This window comes from Calypte anna, chromosome 3 (genome assembly GCF_003957555.1).
Source record: "Calypte anna isolate BGI_N300 chromosome 3, bCalAnn1_v1.p, whole genome shotgun sequence".
NCBI lineage: Eukaryota > Metazoa > Chordata > Aves > Apodiformes > Trochilidae > Calypte > Calypte anna.
Window position 1 is genome coordinate 89,029,963 of NC_044246.1, and position 17,435 is coordinate 89,047,397.

At 36.3% G+C, this 17,435-nt stretch overlaps 1 protein-coding gene across 1 annotated transcript in view; it reads left to right on the top strand.

Annotated features, from left to right (window-relative positions):
* Positions 1-17,435, top strand: part of EYS (eyes shut homolog) — a 709,634-nt gene that overhangs the window by 289,238 nt on the left and 402,961 nt on the right. The window contains exons 25-26 of the mRNA XM_030447573.1: positions 12,855-13,026; positions 13,511-13,589. Coding sequence (XP_030303433.1) covers positions 12,855-13,026; positions 13,511-13,589 — 251 coding nt within the window. The remainder of the gene's footprint in view (positions 1-12,854; positions 13,027-13,510; positions 13,590-17,435) is intronic.

A 17,435-nucleotide genomic window follows, 5' to 3' on the forward strand; every position in this document is an offset into this window, starting at 1 on the left:
CTGAAACACTTTAAAAGAGAGATTGTATAGTGTAAAGAAAATCAGTGCTTTCTGAATTCAGCCACTTTGACTCTGATGTCCTGTTGCACTAACACTGTTATCTTTAGTGTTAATCTTTACATTTTTACAGAACTCATGACAAAATATTTAATGGTTAGATATGTAGTAAAATGTCTCTGAAAGGATGTTGACATTTATTTACATGCTGTGCATGCTGCAGAGCTAGTTCATACGTAATGTTTTGATACATCTGGTTTAAGCAACCTGAAAACACATGGAGTCATGCGATTCTATTTGCATAAATGTATACAGTTGTTTGCCTCACATTATATCATTTCTGCATTCTTTCTGCATAAAATTTTTCCTACCTATTCCAGCTTTGATGAGTACCATATAATTCATAAGATTAGAAAGGATGCAATTTGCATTCACTGAACTGAGAGGATTGTAAATTCTCTACAGAACAATGAACAAGTACACTTTGAGAAATGCCTATTTAGATGTATATCTTTCTTCCATTCATCACATACTACTTATACAGCATTCCTCAAAGTTATCTTTATCATTTCAGCAAAAATTGGTAAAATCTGTATAATGCTTTTGCCTAAAACTTCAGAAGCCTGAGGTTTTTTTCCCCCCTCATTTTTTTCTTTAGAAGGCCTGTGTTCTTGGATATCACAAGTACTTTGGTTCAATAAGCAGTGGTGCTGCAGATTTATAATTTTAAGTAGTGGCTGTTAAAACAGTTGTTTTCACCTTTATGTGTATGTTTCTCTAAGAATTTCCAGTTCTATCACAGAAGACAAGATACCTGCATCTGAAGGGTTTATGAAACTAAGTTGAAAAGGAACAAGTAATCTGTAGGTGTGCTTTCATATTATGATTTTTGATTATCAGCTTAGCAATTGGACTTGAGTTCTTGTCACTAACACATTTTATCAACAAGGATATGCTGTTGGGTTTTTTTTGGGGTGGGGGTTAGTGAGGTTTTTTTAGTCAGCTGCAGTAGTTATTTACTGGTAGAAAGTCTTGTATTTATAAAAATGGTTGTTTACTCTTTAGTGTAAGTTATCTTCTGCCAAGGGTCATGTGGTATCCAGGTGTCTATCAAACAGTGAAACGTTACTCAAACATTAGTGATAATCTCCCACGCCCCCCCCCCTTCCTCCTTAAAATGGCATTGTTTGGACATTCAGTATATCATGTACTAGTTAGATTAATCCTGAAGGAATAATTAATTCAACTCAAAGTGTGTTGTATAACAGTTGAACTAAGTTTTTAAAACTAAGTTGCAGTGTTGGCAACTCACAAAGTGAGTGAAAGTAATGCGGTTTCAAAGTGAGGTCTTTTCAGAGCACGACGTTGATATATTGGATTACAACTCAAAAGAGTCTGTGTGAAGTGGATGTTTCCCAGGAAAACATGCAGAACTGTATTCTCTTTTAGTTTGACATTCTGAAAACTAGCAATTACAATTCAAACAGCTAATAGCTGATTTGTCTATCTAATTTAACCAATTCTTTTTTGGTTTTATGTTACCCACACTACAGAAAAGGTAATTATACTCTCTGAGAATACCAAGCAGTGAAATTACAGTGGAAGCAAATACTTTAAAACTATAAAATATTAATATTTAAGTCACTGAATTTTTAACATTATAATGAAAGTAATTTATTTAACTCTTAACTCTTTGAAAAATAAGTGTATTTCCATTTTCACCTTCGGTAATTTCATAAATTTAGGAACTGCCTAGGTTTGGGGGGTTTTTTGGTCATTGACATGGCACTTTAAAGATGCTTAACAGCATGTATTGGTTTCAGTGATCATTTAATTTCAAAAACACTCTGAAGCACTTTTACAGAGATAACTTTTTAATCATTGACCATAACAATTAAAATATTATAGACAGAGAAATCTGAAAGGAAACTGGAAACATATAACAATGCCTTAAAAGGGTTAGGCCAAATTATGTTACTATAGTTCATTTGAGTTATAAAATTGTATTTGAAAAGTACTAACTGTCATCAGACATTTTTAATATTTTTTCTCTAATCATGTAATTTAATGTCTTAGAGAATGCAGTCTTTAAATACTGATGTCTGTAAGCTCTAAAATTTTTGGCAGCTAATATATTAGAAGTTTAAGTTTTCCATAAATTTATCTTATTCTTAATTATCGTTTATAGTTCATAATTTTATTTAAATAGCTGAATGACAAAAATACATGTAAAATAATATATTACCTATTAAAATATAACTGCTAAGATAAAGCTCAGGTAGACTTAAAAAAATTATCACAGCTAAGCTGAAAAATACACAGATTTATCCTTTCTGTCTAGTAACTATGGTGGTAGTGTGTCAAGGGTTGAACTTGATGATCTCAGAGGTCCTTTCAGGACTGTCTGATTCTGTGATTCTGTGAGTAACTCAGATTCAACTTAGGGAAAAATATATTTTTTTTCTAGTTAAAATAGATTTTTGAATGCTAAGAAACAGACAAAATAAAGCAATGCTTTAACCACCACCCATGCCCCTGTCACTGACTCAGCTTCAATCCCAGCTCCTCTGCCTCTCTGCCCTGAGCAGCACACCGAGATGGGATGGATCGCACCTCCGCTCACTCTGCTCCCCCAGTCCTCATCTCTATTTTATGCAGCCCCTAAGCTATTTGCAGACCCTTATCACTGTCTCCTTCCTCTCCAACAATCCCTTTCAAAATGCTAATGAGAATTTGTTCAGGCCAAGCAAATGTGGCTTGGTGCCCACTCCTTGCTGACCAGTCTAAGAGGGTCCTGTGGAGGGGTTACAGTGGTTCCTCCATCCAGTCCCTTAGATCTAGTCACTAGGGCCCTCCCCAGTTTCCATGGCCTTTCAGTCATGATGGAAAGTAACCTTTCAAGGATGTAAGCTGGCTTTCTCAGCACCCTGAGATGTAGCCCATAGGGTACTGAACCACAGGAAATTAATGCAACAGATACAGGAATTTATGTTTTAAAGTGTTCTGTGTGGCACAGCAGAAACCAAGGTAGATTATTATGTCTAACCTTTGTTACCAGCCTTCACTATTTGGATGTGACCTTTTGATAATTTTATTTCAAATCTTGTATTTAGAGCTTCAGCGACAGGAGAAGATAGTACAGTGTGTATTTTTGTCTTTGAGGAAACATTCCTTATATGTGTTCTGGAAGGTTACCATACCATAAAGCAGCAATCTCCAACTGGAAAGCTAGAGAAATACATATGCAGTTTCATAGTAGTGAAGTTACTGAACAGCTAAGAATCCTATTTGTAAGAAAGAGAGGTCTTTATAGTGCTATTCTTTTGCATGCAAAGTCTCTGGTCCTTAAGGAGACAAAGTCAATAACCACCTAATTTTTTGTACAGATTATGCTCAAAATACATGATGCTACAGCCCATTCATAATGAGTGTTTGGCAACAGCAACTCTCAATGTGTATACAAATTAAATCTGGTGATTAGACATTTGGATGACAGTATTTTCCCCTTGTTTAGTAAAATGTAATTGTTTTGGGTTACACAACTGTGCCTTTAGGGGGGAAAATCCTTGTCTTTTGGCAAAGAATATATAAATGTGAAGTGTTTGTTCTTCATGCTCATTACTGTCTAATTTGATTGTATTCAGTTTACCACTTCTAAGGTGATTTCACCAATGTGTTGTACAGTGAATTACTACTTATTTTCAAACAGAAACAGCTCCTTTTCTTGGATTTATAGGAGTCAGCAAATGAGGAATACAATGATTAAAAGGACACCATTAATACAGTCACGTACCTGTTAGGCCTTACACCTATTTCCCATTATATGCATTGCCTAAAGTGGTATCATGGAGAAAATCTCAGTTGATTTCCACAGACTTTGATCCAAGTTTCCTGAACTCTCATAGAGGTTTCTAAATGCAGAAACATAAAGAGTTTTGAATAACCTCTGCTCTTTTTAATTGCGTGCATTACTCTGTATTGACCGGCAAAGAGTCTTAGGTCTGATTCTTGCCCATAATATAAGGTTGTGGTGAGGAATCCTTTCCCACATTCTCTGTTTAGCTGGTATGTTTAATGTTAATCATTTATATGAAGTGGAAAAAAATTAGAAGAAATATTTCCAATATAAAATATCCAATAGCTGGGTCATCTGTGCATTGTGTTAGTTTATGTGAAACATTCTTGCTTCATAAAGCAGATTTGGAAATATTTGAGAACAGATATTTAATTTGTTCTTGAAAATGGAGGAAGGTGATCCCTTAGACTCATGCAGCTGACAGCAGTAAGCATACTATGCATCACAGTTCAAAATCTGAAAGCTAGATTCAGGCATTGGAATGGGGTGCCCAGGGAGGTGCTGGAGTCCCTGGAGGTTTTTAAGAAGAGACTGGATGTGGCACTCAGTGCCATGGTCTGGTAACCACAGTGGTAGTGGATCAAGGTTTGCACTTGATGATCTCAGAGGTCCTTTCCCACCTGGCTGATTCTGTGATTCTGGGATAGATTGAATGGAAAAAAAATTACCTGCATCAAAATGCTATCAACCTCAGGCCAATATTTCTCCTTAGAGGCATGACAGTATAGCCAGATACAATACCATAATAGCATAATAACATGATATTACTGACATCATCCACCCAATAATCAGCTCAGGATGGAAAAGAGACAAAGGTGACTGAAACACCTGCTGGAAATCCTGTTCCAATAATCGAGCAGAGTAATGCTGAGTAATGTCTGCCTCCCCTGGCAACTTTACCATCCCTCAGGTGTCCTAAAATACAAGTCAAAAGTAGCATCAAAGAAACAGTCAAGCAATAAATTGTCAGCACAATGATGAAAGCAAATATTGAACCACTGGAATTTACAAAAAAACCCCAAAACTTACCAGCAGCTGAGATCCAGGGAATGCCTGCAAGATACATGCATAAATAGAGTGAGATTCAGAAAGAGCAACCTCCCCAGTTTCACCAGCAACTGTGGGGTTTTGCTTTGTTTGTTTTTTAAATTTCACAATTTCATTAGTCAACATGGCCAAAGTGCTTTTGGCCTTCCAGAGCAACAGTTCTACTTATATTTCTTAGGAATTTTAATACTCTACTGCATTATGCTACCTAGACATGTGTTGATAGTTCTTCCCTCAGTTTTCTAGTTTCTGAAGTTCTTCTGTACCTTTTGGACTTGGAAAGGTTGGTCACGGATTTTGCTGAGGCTTCTCAGCATATTGGCACCACTTTTGTTATTTCTATCTTGTTTCCATAACCAAAGTGGCAATCAAAGTAATCATAGTAGTATTTGTAGTGGTAGAATAGAATAACTAATATTCCTAAGTATTGAAATGCCCTATTGAAGCTCTCTAGTTTTTGATTGTGACACTAAGTATACTGCATAGTTGTCTATCTTAGGCTGCACATGTAATATTCAACAGTATGGGAACATTTAATAAAACTGAGGCAATCCTCAGCTAAGCTGATAATAACTATAGTTGATAACATCCTAATTCACCTGCTGAAATACAATCTATTAGATCAGTATTTTGGGGTAAAACAGATGTAGATCCTTGGAGATTTTTTGAGCTTCTTCTAGAGCAGAATTCAGGTGATAGACTTATTCAGCAAGAACATTTCAGGTCAAGTGATTATGTTTGGATCCTATCTGTTACACTAAGGTTTTAGGTCAGAATATAAATTGTTGTGGGCTTCTAAGCCAAAATCAGTTCTACCTACAACAAACTGGAGAAAGCCTTGATGCAACTATTGGAGCTGCTTCTAAGCTGTTGATGCTAGCTAGGATGATACTTTTGAGCAAGTGTAACTTTGAAGGGGTCTTTGAACATACTCAAGTGTGCCACTGTGTATGCTTTAAAGGAGTTTCTATTCTGTAAGAGTTAGCAAGGCTCAAGGGATTGAAATCTTAATTTCTACACAAATTGCTCTGTTACAAGTACTGTGACGAAGAAACTTTTAAGCAGCTTTAATGCTCGAAAACCACAGAGGGACATTATGCATTATAATGTACTCAATGTCTAAATCTTCTATGTTAAATTATTATTATATTTCTAAAAGATAATGTTGCAAATGAAACAAGAATATTTTAATAGGACCCTTCTTGAAATTTTTCAGGAGGGGTTTGAATTTGACCAGAGTGTTATTAAACAGCATAAGAATTTTGAAAATTATGAAGCATTAAATTCTTGATGCATTGTCTTCTGCTTCTGTACACCCATTACATACTTCTGATCTCATAAACATTTTGCCATTAGCCAGGCTAGCAGATCAAGCTACCAGGAAAAATTTCATTCTTGAAACAGAACCATCGAATCAAGTTAGGGGTTGGAAGGGACCTCGAAAGACCCCCAAGAATAATTCAGGTCAGAAGGGACCTTGCAAGCCTCTAGTCCAACCTTTGGTGAAAGTAGTGTTAGCTATAGGGTCAGACCAGGCTGCTCAGGGCTGTTGTCCAACTGGATCTGGAAAACCTCCAAGGAAGGTATGGTTCTCATTTCTGATGGGACAGTTAAACAGTAATGGAACTAGTACATTAAGACTGGTGAGATTCCTTGCATCCCAAGAAAAGAAAGTTTGAGTTTTTAGCTATGCATTTGGACTATAAAAATGTGTAAGTGCTTCAGTTTTAAATAAGGCTATTACAGGCTATGTAAAACATGCATAATAAAATCAAAAGCTATAATAATAAAAGTATATTCAGGTTACTGAGTGATGAGGAAGTAAATGTGAGCATATTTTTTTAAACAAAGCTATACTTATTTTAAAATTATGCTAGAATAGAATCTTCTTGACGCCTTAACCATTTAATACAGCTCTCCAATTTCCCTTATTTTAGTTTTATTTTTACACCTAATTTTATATTACAGTGTTTAAATGGCTAGTAAATAGTGACTATAGTGAAAGAAGCAAGAATAGTCTCTGTAAGACTATATGTCTTTAAACATATATATGCAATACTTGAAATAAACACATTATATTTTCAGTACAACAAACCATTACAGTTCTTTGCTCCATACTGAGCTGAATTTGTTCAAATGAGAGATACTTTGCTGCTTAGAAATCCGTCTGCAGTTACAAGTTTTGATTTATTTTTTAGTTTTGAAAGTTTTCTAAATTGTAATAAAGCAACTACTCATGCTAAACTCTATGTTCTTAAAATCAAATATAAATGTTGTAAATACTGAATTGATTTTGGCAGCATGCCCTCTTACAACGTGGACTCCTCTTGTAATATTGATAACTATGACATTTTTTGTCACGATGTTTCCAATATTCAGAGATGAATTAATAGATTTTATTTGCACTCTCTTCAGCTTCATCTTGCTCTCCACCCCTTTTTGTAAGTTTACTCATCTGAGCATTGAATTATAATTCCAAACTGTGATAGCTTTAGGCATAGCTTGACTTTATCATTTTGTAATCCAGTAAATATGGTTTCTGCCTTTGCAGGGGGATGCCCTGGCTGCCCACTGACCCAGCAGCGCAGAGGCTCAGCCTGCCATGGCCTGAGCTGGGTGTTGCTGGTTTAACCCCTGCACTGGGCACAGGGACTGCTGCCTCCCCTCCTCCAGCTTTACTGTCTGAGGGGATAACAAGCCACCCCCAAGTCACTGCCTGACAGACCACAGCTCTTTCTGTGCCTGTGGCTGGGGGCTACATCCAGGCTGCAGCTGGCAGCCTTGTAGAAAGAAGGGGCTTTTGACAGGGAAAGGTATAAAGGGAAACCCAAGCAAAGCCCAAGACTAAAGGAAGAAGAAACTATCAGCCTCATATTTCTTCAAACAAAGAGAAGAGAGAAATTCTCCACCTCACACATCAGTCTTGGCAAAGATGTCATGATGTCGGCACATCCTTGCAGTGCCCCTCCCTCCACACCCATCTGCAATTTTCAGGATAAAGATGTAGCGACACAATTCAGACCCACAGGGCCTGAAGCTTGAGTGCACCAGTGGAAAGAGTTGGATACTGGCAAGATCTGGAGGGATTTTTGATATAACCATTTTAACCATTTTAATATCAAAGCTTTTAAATACTGACAATTTTGACTATCAGGCTATTAAGATATTAATAGTACAGGCATTACATTCTAGATATCAGTGCTGTGTTCCTCTTGTCAGAAGATTACGATTTTTAAATTTCTATTATTTTTAGCAGAAAGTGTTCATATCACTAAGATCTGATGCTCTCTATTACTAGGCAGAGCAGTATGCCAAGAAGTAATTTGCTTCAGTAGATTTCTGCTTCTGATAATCTCACCATGCTCCCAATTAGGGTTCAGATATCTAAATAACAGACAGTGCAAGCTACAGGTGGCTTCTGTATTTAATCCCTCTGATTTTTGCATTCACTTTTAGATTGATTGGTTCTCAGAAGCCATGCATGCACACATATCTAAGATCCAAAACTGGTATTTATGAAAAAGAAAAAAATCTTAAAAATTTTAACCCAAACATTTTAATCTGTATTTGTCTTAACTATTTTGAATCATGTGCTCTAATTTTATCTTGAGAAGTTCTCTTTACTTTCCCATCCAGAGCTGAAATCAAACCTTGCCTAAACAAAGCAAAAATAGTCAAACATTTTGCAGTCTGGGCAGCATCAATTTAACTTGACTCAATATACAGAAGGTGAAATAATTGCCTGAAGTAAATCTATTACTGACACAAAATATGATAGAAGCAGAAAATCTGACTCTCTGGTGTTGGTCACTATACTGTAATAAATCTTAGGATGAAATCAACAAAAAAAAGTTCTTCAACCTTTTCAACCCTAGTTTTTCATGCAGCATTCTTTGAAAACTTTTGTTACAGCTTGGTCACTCATAACAGACTGAGTAGAACAATAGTACTATTGAACATTATGCTGTTCACAAGATCAATGTCACAGTGACAAAATTCTAGTTCTTTGCAGTTACTAATTTTAAGTCATCGTATTTCAAAGCTTATAAGACAGCTGACTTATGATGATTAGGGCAGATTGTATCAAACTTAGATCTCTTTATATAATGCAGCTGCTGATGATGTCTCCATAATTTGGTAATTCTGATTTATTAAAAAAGAAAAAAAAATAAAATCAGCGATTCCTGTTTTTAAATCTCTGCAGGATTTTAACTGTAAGTTTTTTTCCTGGGAATGAAAGGAAAGTATAAAATGTTTACTACAATATGTTTTGTCTTTTGTAACATCTTTTGTAATCAGTCATTGACTCATTAAATTTATATGCTGAATTTTTTTTTTCCCAGAGTCAAGTAATGGGTTTTCACTGCATTGCCATTGCATTCATTTAGCTGCTCAGGCAAAAAATTATTCAACGGCATTAAGTTTGCAGATCAATTTAGCATAAATAAGAGCAGGTCAGGAATGTAAAACAGAATCTATTTAATGACAAGATGTTAATCATGTAAAGAAACTATAATTTTTCCTTTCTCAGTAGATTATGCAGTAATGGAAGCACATGTGAATATGAAATAATTGTCATTGATTACTTTAACCTTTAATCTATCTTTCAGAATCAATATATCAATATTTGTCAGCTTCTTCAAATTAAAGATTGCAGTCATTGTGGTATCTCAGTCAAGCTGCTACTGGGTTGATTACAGCCAAATCAAATTTCTTTTGGTGATTTTGGAATCTGCTACTAGTATATTGCTGAACTAATATTTTTGATTGGAGGTTTATTTCTTTTAGTTATTGTATTACACCTATTCAAAGGATAGAAAACAGCCACAGGGAAAGGTACAAGTACGAATGAATAACATTGGATTATTTATAAAGCAAACTGTTTTAAATAATAAAAAAAAACCAAACCCTGAACAGAGCTTTCTGGGTTTTGCTCTCTGCAAGGTCAACTATATCTGTCTTGAAAATTCATAAAACACCAAAACTTTTTAAAGTAATATTAATGCTTCCACATGTGTATCATTATTGAAGGCAAATTCCTAAATTTAAATGGAGAATATTTAACACTTAAAATACAGATTTTAACCTCCTATGCGTATTTATCTAGGAAAGTGAGTTTCTGAAGTCAGTCATATTTATTTAGGAATAGCATATAGTATAAAAGCAGCAGTCTCTGTATATTAATGCTACCCATTTCACTATATCCTGCCACTAATTTGATAAGATTAAATAACTAAGACTTCTTAGGAGGACAGATTTTTTTCTTCATGGGGAGTTAATTCCATTTCTGATCAGCAGAATTGGAAAGGTAGGTAATGCATTATTGAGTGAAAGTACAGTTGGTTACAAGAGCAAAGATTAGAATTGCTCGTTTACCAAAAAAAAAAACCATAGCCTTGGGACTATTCACATTTTAAAACTTGCAGTCTTTGCTAAATGGACCAGGAAAATCCAAAGATCTACAATCAAGATATGACCTTTTTTTTTATAATGTTGTAGATTAGAAATATGATGCTGTAGAGATGCCCTCACCATTGAGTATAAGAAAGATAATCACTTCAGAGTTTCAAGTAAAATGAACTTGAAGTATATTATTGTGTAGTACTACCATCGTATCAGTGTTATTGAGCTATTCCTTGAAAAGAGCAAAGTAAGAATATTCTTTCCTAATGCTGATTTATGAGAAAAATTGCCTCTTGGATAGTCAGATCTTCTGTAAGAGAACAGATGAACTTCACTTCTCTCTTCCTGGATGTAGATTTTGGCAGTATGTTCACAATGTTATCTGTTTCTAAAAGATCTGCATTCTCACATGTGATGTGATACCAAATACACCATTGATCCAGAGTGTGTGACACTGAATGAGCAAGAGTGTCCAAGGAGTGTGAATAATCAGAGCTGTTTGCTGAATGCTTGTATGTCGTGGGGGATAAACAGCTTTCAGAACTGCCTTCTAACTTGTACCAGTATATACCTGAGCATTGTGTAAGCACCACTGGGGAAAGGTCTGGTCAACTACAGAACTGCACAGCAGCTTCTCTCAGCTCATGTCCCAAGGGGTACCTGTCAAGTCCAATGCTCTAGGGCTGCAGGGTCTGAGACCACAGTTCTCAAAATAGAATCTGTGATACTGTTTTATTCTTGATTCCATTAGGAGACTGGGAGTATATTGTAAATTAAGTAGTTTCCTCAAATGTGTACAATATTTTTACATACCTAATATGTCTCCTTCACTATCATTATTACACTAAGTAAAAACATTCCCCATGATCTTAAGGTAACTCTATTTGTAGTATGTTAATAGATTTATTGCAAATGCCTTTTTTTCCTCTTTGACTGTATATTCATACATGGTCTAGATAAAGGCTAGAGTATCAGTGTGCTTCTTTCTTACCAGTTCTTTCCTTTAAGAAACTCCCAGTAGGTGAGTGTATAACAATTATAAAAGTCTATAGAAACTTCTGATTTACTCTTCACATTTGCATACAAAAAGCTGATTGTGAACTAAGATAATTACTGAGATACTTAAGTAAATAGTATATTCCAAAAAGGCAAGAAATGTCTTTGATTTTTGTTGTGAAATAGAGAGCCAGAGGACCTGATGTAACTTCTATCTCTCAGACACTTTCTTTGCTCCAGAGGAGATCTTTTGTCCTTAAGCAAACTTTTTCTTTCCTCCACACCTCCTCTGGCCCACACACCAGGAGAACTGGAAGGGTGTTCTTGCATTATCCCCAGTGTACTAGTTTTGGCTGGGACAGAGCTAGATTTCTTCATGGAAGCCTGTACGGTGGTGGGTTTGGGGTTCGTGCTGACAAAAATATTGATAGAATAGGGATGTTTCAGGTACTGCTGAGCAGTGCTTACACAGAGTTAAGGCCTTTTCTGATTCTCACACTGCCCCACCAGCAAGTAGCCTGGAGGTGCACAAGAAGATTGGAGGGGACGCATATGGGACAGGTGATCCTAACAGATCAAATGATTATTCTATGCAATATGACATGCTCAGTATATAAATTTGAGGGAAGAAGAAGGAAGAGAATTGGCATTTATCTTCCCAAGTAACAGATAATCTTCCCAAGTAATTTCTCAAATTACAGCCCCAGGAGCTCTGCTTTCCTGACGGTGGCTGAACACCTGCCTAATGATGGGAAATAGTGGATTAATTTGCTATTTTGCTTTGCTTTATTGCACAGCTTTTGCTTTACCTTTAAACTCTGAACCCAAGTTCTCTCACTTTTACCTTCTCATTTCTCTCCCTCATCAGATCACGGGGAGTGAGCAGGTCGATGTGAGGGGCTTAGCTGCTTACCAGGCAGTGGGAAATAGCTACTCACAGAGAGACCTATTTATGTGTCTGTTTTCAATTACTATTTTGTAAAGTATTTTGAGATAATTAGGTGGAAGATGTGTGGCACTAATGTGCAAGAAAATATTAAGTAGAAAAGTGCACCGCCATGTATTCAGAGGTTTCAAATGATTTTACGCCTTGCATCTTTTAGAAGCTCCTGCATTTTAATATTAATTGAGAAAATAAGTATTACAGTTAGATCACCACAAAGACAAGCAGCATTTTAGTTCTGTATTCCTCTTACAGGAAGCCTGTGCTATTCACCTTTCTAGTAACTGCATAGAAAAATTCCTTTTGGATGTTCATTTTCTCCATTTAATGATTTTGTTTGCAAATAGACCCTCAAAGCCTTTGACCCTCAATTGCTTTCCCACAATTAGACATGTTATCATCATAATAAATTGGAATATAACCACAATTTTCAGCATTTGCACCTATAGGTAACTCAAGTTGGATATTCTTTATTGATAAGTATAATGAATAATACAAACAATGTATGGAAGTAAAAACAGTTTATGTGTAATCATTAATATCAGTAAGTAACTGTTGGTTGGTTTGAGTTTAGAATTTAAAGCTTAGTCTTATCTTCTGCTTTTTACACAGGTGACAGATGTGAAGTAAATATAGATGAATGTATGTCTGCCCCTTGCCTCAACAATGCAAGTTGCATCGATGGTATCAATTCCTATAAGTGTCACTGTAGGAGGGGCTTTATTGGAACAAACTGCGAGATAAACGTTAATGAATGCTTGCCAGACCCTTGTCTTCATGGAAGGTGGTATTTTTCTTTACCTATTATCTAGCAATATTTAAGATTGATATGGGAAGGTTATTATAATATGAATGAAATTATTTCATAAAGCGTACAAGCATGCTTAAAGATGGCAGATGTTGCTTGCTTAAGCTAATGTATATGCTGTTACATTATCTCAGTTTTTTCTTTCATTTTTGTTAATTAGCATAAACCAATTTTCATTACATGTGAATTAGCTAGAGTTTAATATACTTAAAAGTGAATCTTTAGCTTTTACATCTCAATTGGTTGAAATGGTAAGATGTCTTTTAATATGAGAATCAGTATCTGTATACACAGCACCCATAATATGAACATTTGAAGACCGTTATGTAAACTAATTAAAAGTACTATGGATTTAAGTATGTTACATCAAACCACTATTTTGAGAAGGATGTAATAATACTACTATTGCTGAATCTGTAATTACATAGCTTCATCTGAATAACACTGTTTTGTATTTCAGATGTATAGATCTCATTGATGGATACAAATGCTCCTGTGAATCAGGATGGACCAGCTCAAGATGTGAGATAAATATTAATGTATGTCTTCAAATCTTATTTTAATTATAGGAAAAAAGGGTAATATGCCACTTAAAGCTCCTTTTTATTTAAGTAATTTCTGAATGGGTCAGTTTATTGAAAATGAGCAAAAGAAATTCAGCTTTCTCAAATCTGTTCTGAAAAGCTGATTGTTTCTTATTTGCATGAAAATATATTTAAAAGGACCATTGAGAAAGTGTCTAAAAAACTTTAAAGCAAAGTGTGAATAATAAATTTGAAAAGCTAAAGCAAGCTAAGGCAACATTACTGGAAAATCATTTGTCTCTCAGTTTAGCATGGATGACATAACTGCCTAATCTGTATCCGTTTGCTCCATTTGCTGTAGTTTAAGTGTGTATTTGAATAGTCAAGATTCAATGTCCTACACTGAAAGTAGTCATGACTTGTGCTCAAAGTTCCTAGTCCAGGTAATTGTAAAATTCTATGATATAAAACTATGGTATACAAAATACGCTGCCCAATTCCTCCTCCGAAGCTCAAGAATATTTTGCATTATCAGGGGGTATGGCTGTAGATAAGAAAGACCATGTATATGTGTATGTGAATTTGTGCTGTGATGATTACCACAGACAGCAAACCAAGCTGTAGAATGACTACATCTGGCATCATGATGAACAATTTTTATAATGTTGGCTACATTTTGAGCAAAGTTTGGAATTGGTTTAGACATGATTTTGTGCCAGAGTATAAACAGATCTTGGGAGGTGATCTTTTTAAAAAATATTTTGTCTCATGAGAAATTCTGGCATTATTTCTCTATTTTGGCTGTCGGGCTTCTATACTGTATGGATTTGTCAAAAATGCATTCCAAAATGTAATCCAAACATCCATTTAACTTATGCATTCACATAGAGACCTTTCATGGTTTTCTGTATATTGCTGTAAGTACTGGATAAGAAAAATACTTCATATTACATAAGAGGAGTATCGTCTGTAACTTTTTGTCTGAAAATGCATGGCAGTCTCACACTAGGAGTAAATCTAGCTGGAATATTATCTTCCAACTTTGTTTACAGAAAGAAAAAGTCAGAAAATAAGTAATTCAGCTGAAGTGTGCATCATCTTATGATACTGCACGTCTGTGTGATTATCAGCTGTTGCCAATGCTAATACAGAATACCCTTGGGTAATATTTTCTCGAGCAACATCCATGATTTACACTTCCCTCCATTTTAAAAGAATGAGAAATTAAATGACCTGTAGACAACTGCATGAAATCTTATTTAAACGATAACCATATTTCATACTGAGGTGTTTGAAAATGCATAGATTAGATATTCATAGAGAGAAACAATATACATATACATTTGACAGATAAATCTGCCAGAATGATGGCTTCATTTTTTTATATTCATTCTATTTGCATGCAATGTGATTCCCAGATTAGACTATTCTGCAGGTGTCATCTTTTTGAAGGCTCTAACACTGCATTCATCCTGCTCAGACATACATCATGCCTCTGCAAGTCTTACAGCAATCAATAAGGTTTTCTGACGGTGTAGAGGTGTGCACATTTGGGATAATTGTAGTAGGCTCATGTTCTGAGTTGTTTTTCTCCAGGTTAACATCAGCCAGTTCCTTTGTTTAAAAATAATAGTCAAGAATTCATCTAAGTAAATATACTTCAATATTTTCTTCACCTGGAGATTTTTTTATTATTTTTTTTTTATTTTATTTTTTATTAAGGTTTATGCAACTGCACTTAGTTTAGGTATCAAGGTTTTGTTTAGGGAGGCTATGGGGTGACATCTGTGAGAAAAGGTCACAGACACAGACAGTTGTACTCAGCCCAGTGAGTACTCCACAGGGCATGGCTGAGCCCTTCAACCAAGATAGTGGCACCTCTGTGGAAAAATATTTGAGAAAGAGTTAAAAAACGCTGCCCAGCAGGCAGTGGAATGAGGAAAAAGAATTGTGAAAAAAAACTGGCGGATGCTAAGGTCAGTGAAGAATGAGAGGGAGGAGATGCTGCAGGCAATGAAGCAGATTTCCTTGCATCCATTGGAGAGAACCATGGCAGAGCAAGGACTGTACCTACAGTCCATGGAGAGCACCACACCAGAGCATGTATCTACACTGGAGCCCATAGAGGATCCCATACTGCACCATGTGGACATGCTCTGAAAGAACTGCAGCCCATGGAGTGCCCGCAGAGAAGCAGGGGCCAGGCAGGACCTGCAGCTCATGCAGACAACATACACTGAAACAGAGGAAAGTGTGAGGAGGAAGGAGTAGCAGATAGGATCTGTTATCAATTTCCTACCCACCCTGCATCGGTCCTGCTGAAAGATGGGTACAGGGAATGAAGCCTGGGAAGGATGGCTGAAGTGGAGGTGTTTTTGCCTTTGTTTCTCACTATTCAAAAATTCATTTCTATTTGACAGTAACTTATTTTAACCTTCCCATGGTGGTAAATAGCAAGTGATCTATCTGGCCTTATCATCCCATGATGTTTGCTTCTTCCCTTGCCCTGTTGAGGATTAGAGAGTAAGAAAGTAGCTGTATAGGCATTGCACACAGGCGAGGTCAGCAACTAAGCTGTTTCAAATAACTAATTTAAAAGCAAAATACAATTATGTGCATTTCCCTATACATACTTGTATTTTTTATTATTTTTCATCTTGGATTTTTTCATTGTCTACATATATTGCAATATAGTTTGTAGGAAAATACACTTCGAGACTATTTCAGGTTGTCTAATACTTTTAGGAAAAAAAAAATTAAACTTTATATCTTTTTAGATACAGCCCATAACTTTTGTGTATCGAATACAGGGTGTGGATGTTGGAACTTCCCTATCTTCTACAGTTTTCATTGTTTTTTCATTTATGGATTTCATTCAAGAAGGAGTAAAAAAATATGAATAAGCTGCAATACATGTTACTTCTTTAGGCAGCTGCATTTTTTTGAAATTGTAAGATGAATGCATACTAGTGAAAATTGATCCTTTCTGATATAGGTAAAGAGATTGCTAGTATGGTTGGTAGAATATTAGTACATTATTTCTGACTTATTGTTTTTTGTGTAACTGATGAGAAGTCGGTCATTGGCAGTTGTGCTTCATGCTCAGTTAAGGCTGTCTCATGATATCAAAGGAGGAAAAAGCAGTTTGAGCCTTTATCATAGAATCATAGAATCATAGAATTGGCTGGGTTGGAAGGGACCTCAGAGATCATCGAGTCCAACCCTTGAACCACCGTTGCGGTTGCTAGACCATGGCACTGAGTGCCACATCCAGTCTTTTTTTAAATATCTCCAGGGACGGAGAATCCACCACTTCAGTGGGCAGCCCATTCCAATGCCTGATCACCCTCTCCGTGAAGAAATTCTTTCTAATATCTAACCTAAACTTCCCCTGGCACAACTTAAGTCCATGCCCTCTTGTCTTGTTGAAAGTCGTTTGGTAAAAGAGCCCAACCCCCACCTGGCTACACCCTCCTTTCAGGTAGTTGTAGAGAGCGATGAGGTCTCCCCTGAGCCGCCTCTTCTTTAGGCTGAACAACCCCAGTTCTCTCAGCCTCTCCTCGTAGGGTCTATGCTCGAGTCCCTTCACCAGCCTGGTTGCCCTCCTTTGGACCTGCTCCAGGACCTCGATATCCTTCCTGAACTGGGGGGCCCAGAACTGGACACAGTACTCAAGGTGTGGCCTCACGAGGGCTGAGTACAGGGGCAGAATCACTTCCTTGGACCTGCTGGCAATGCTGTTCCGGATACAGGCCAGGATGCCATTGGCATAGAAAGATTTTCAGTTTGGTGGTGCTTCTGCTGGTATCTGACAGAAAGCTGTGATGAGACTGCAACCAAGAGTTACTTTATTTTGTCTGG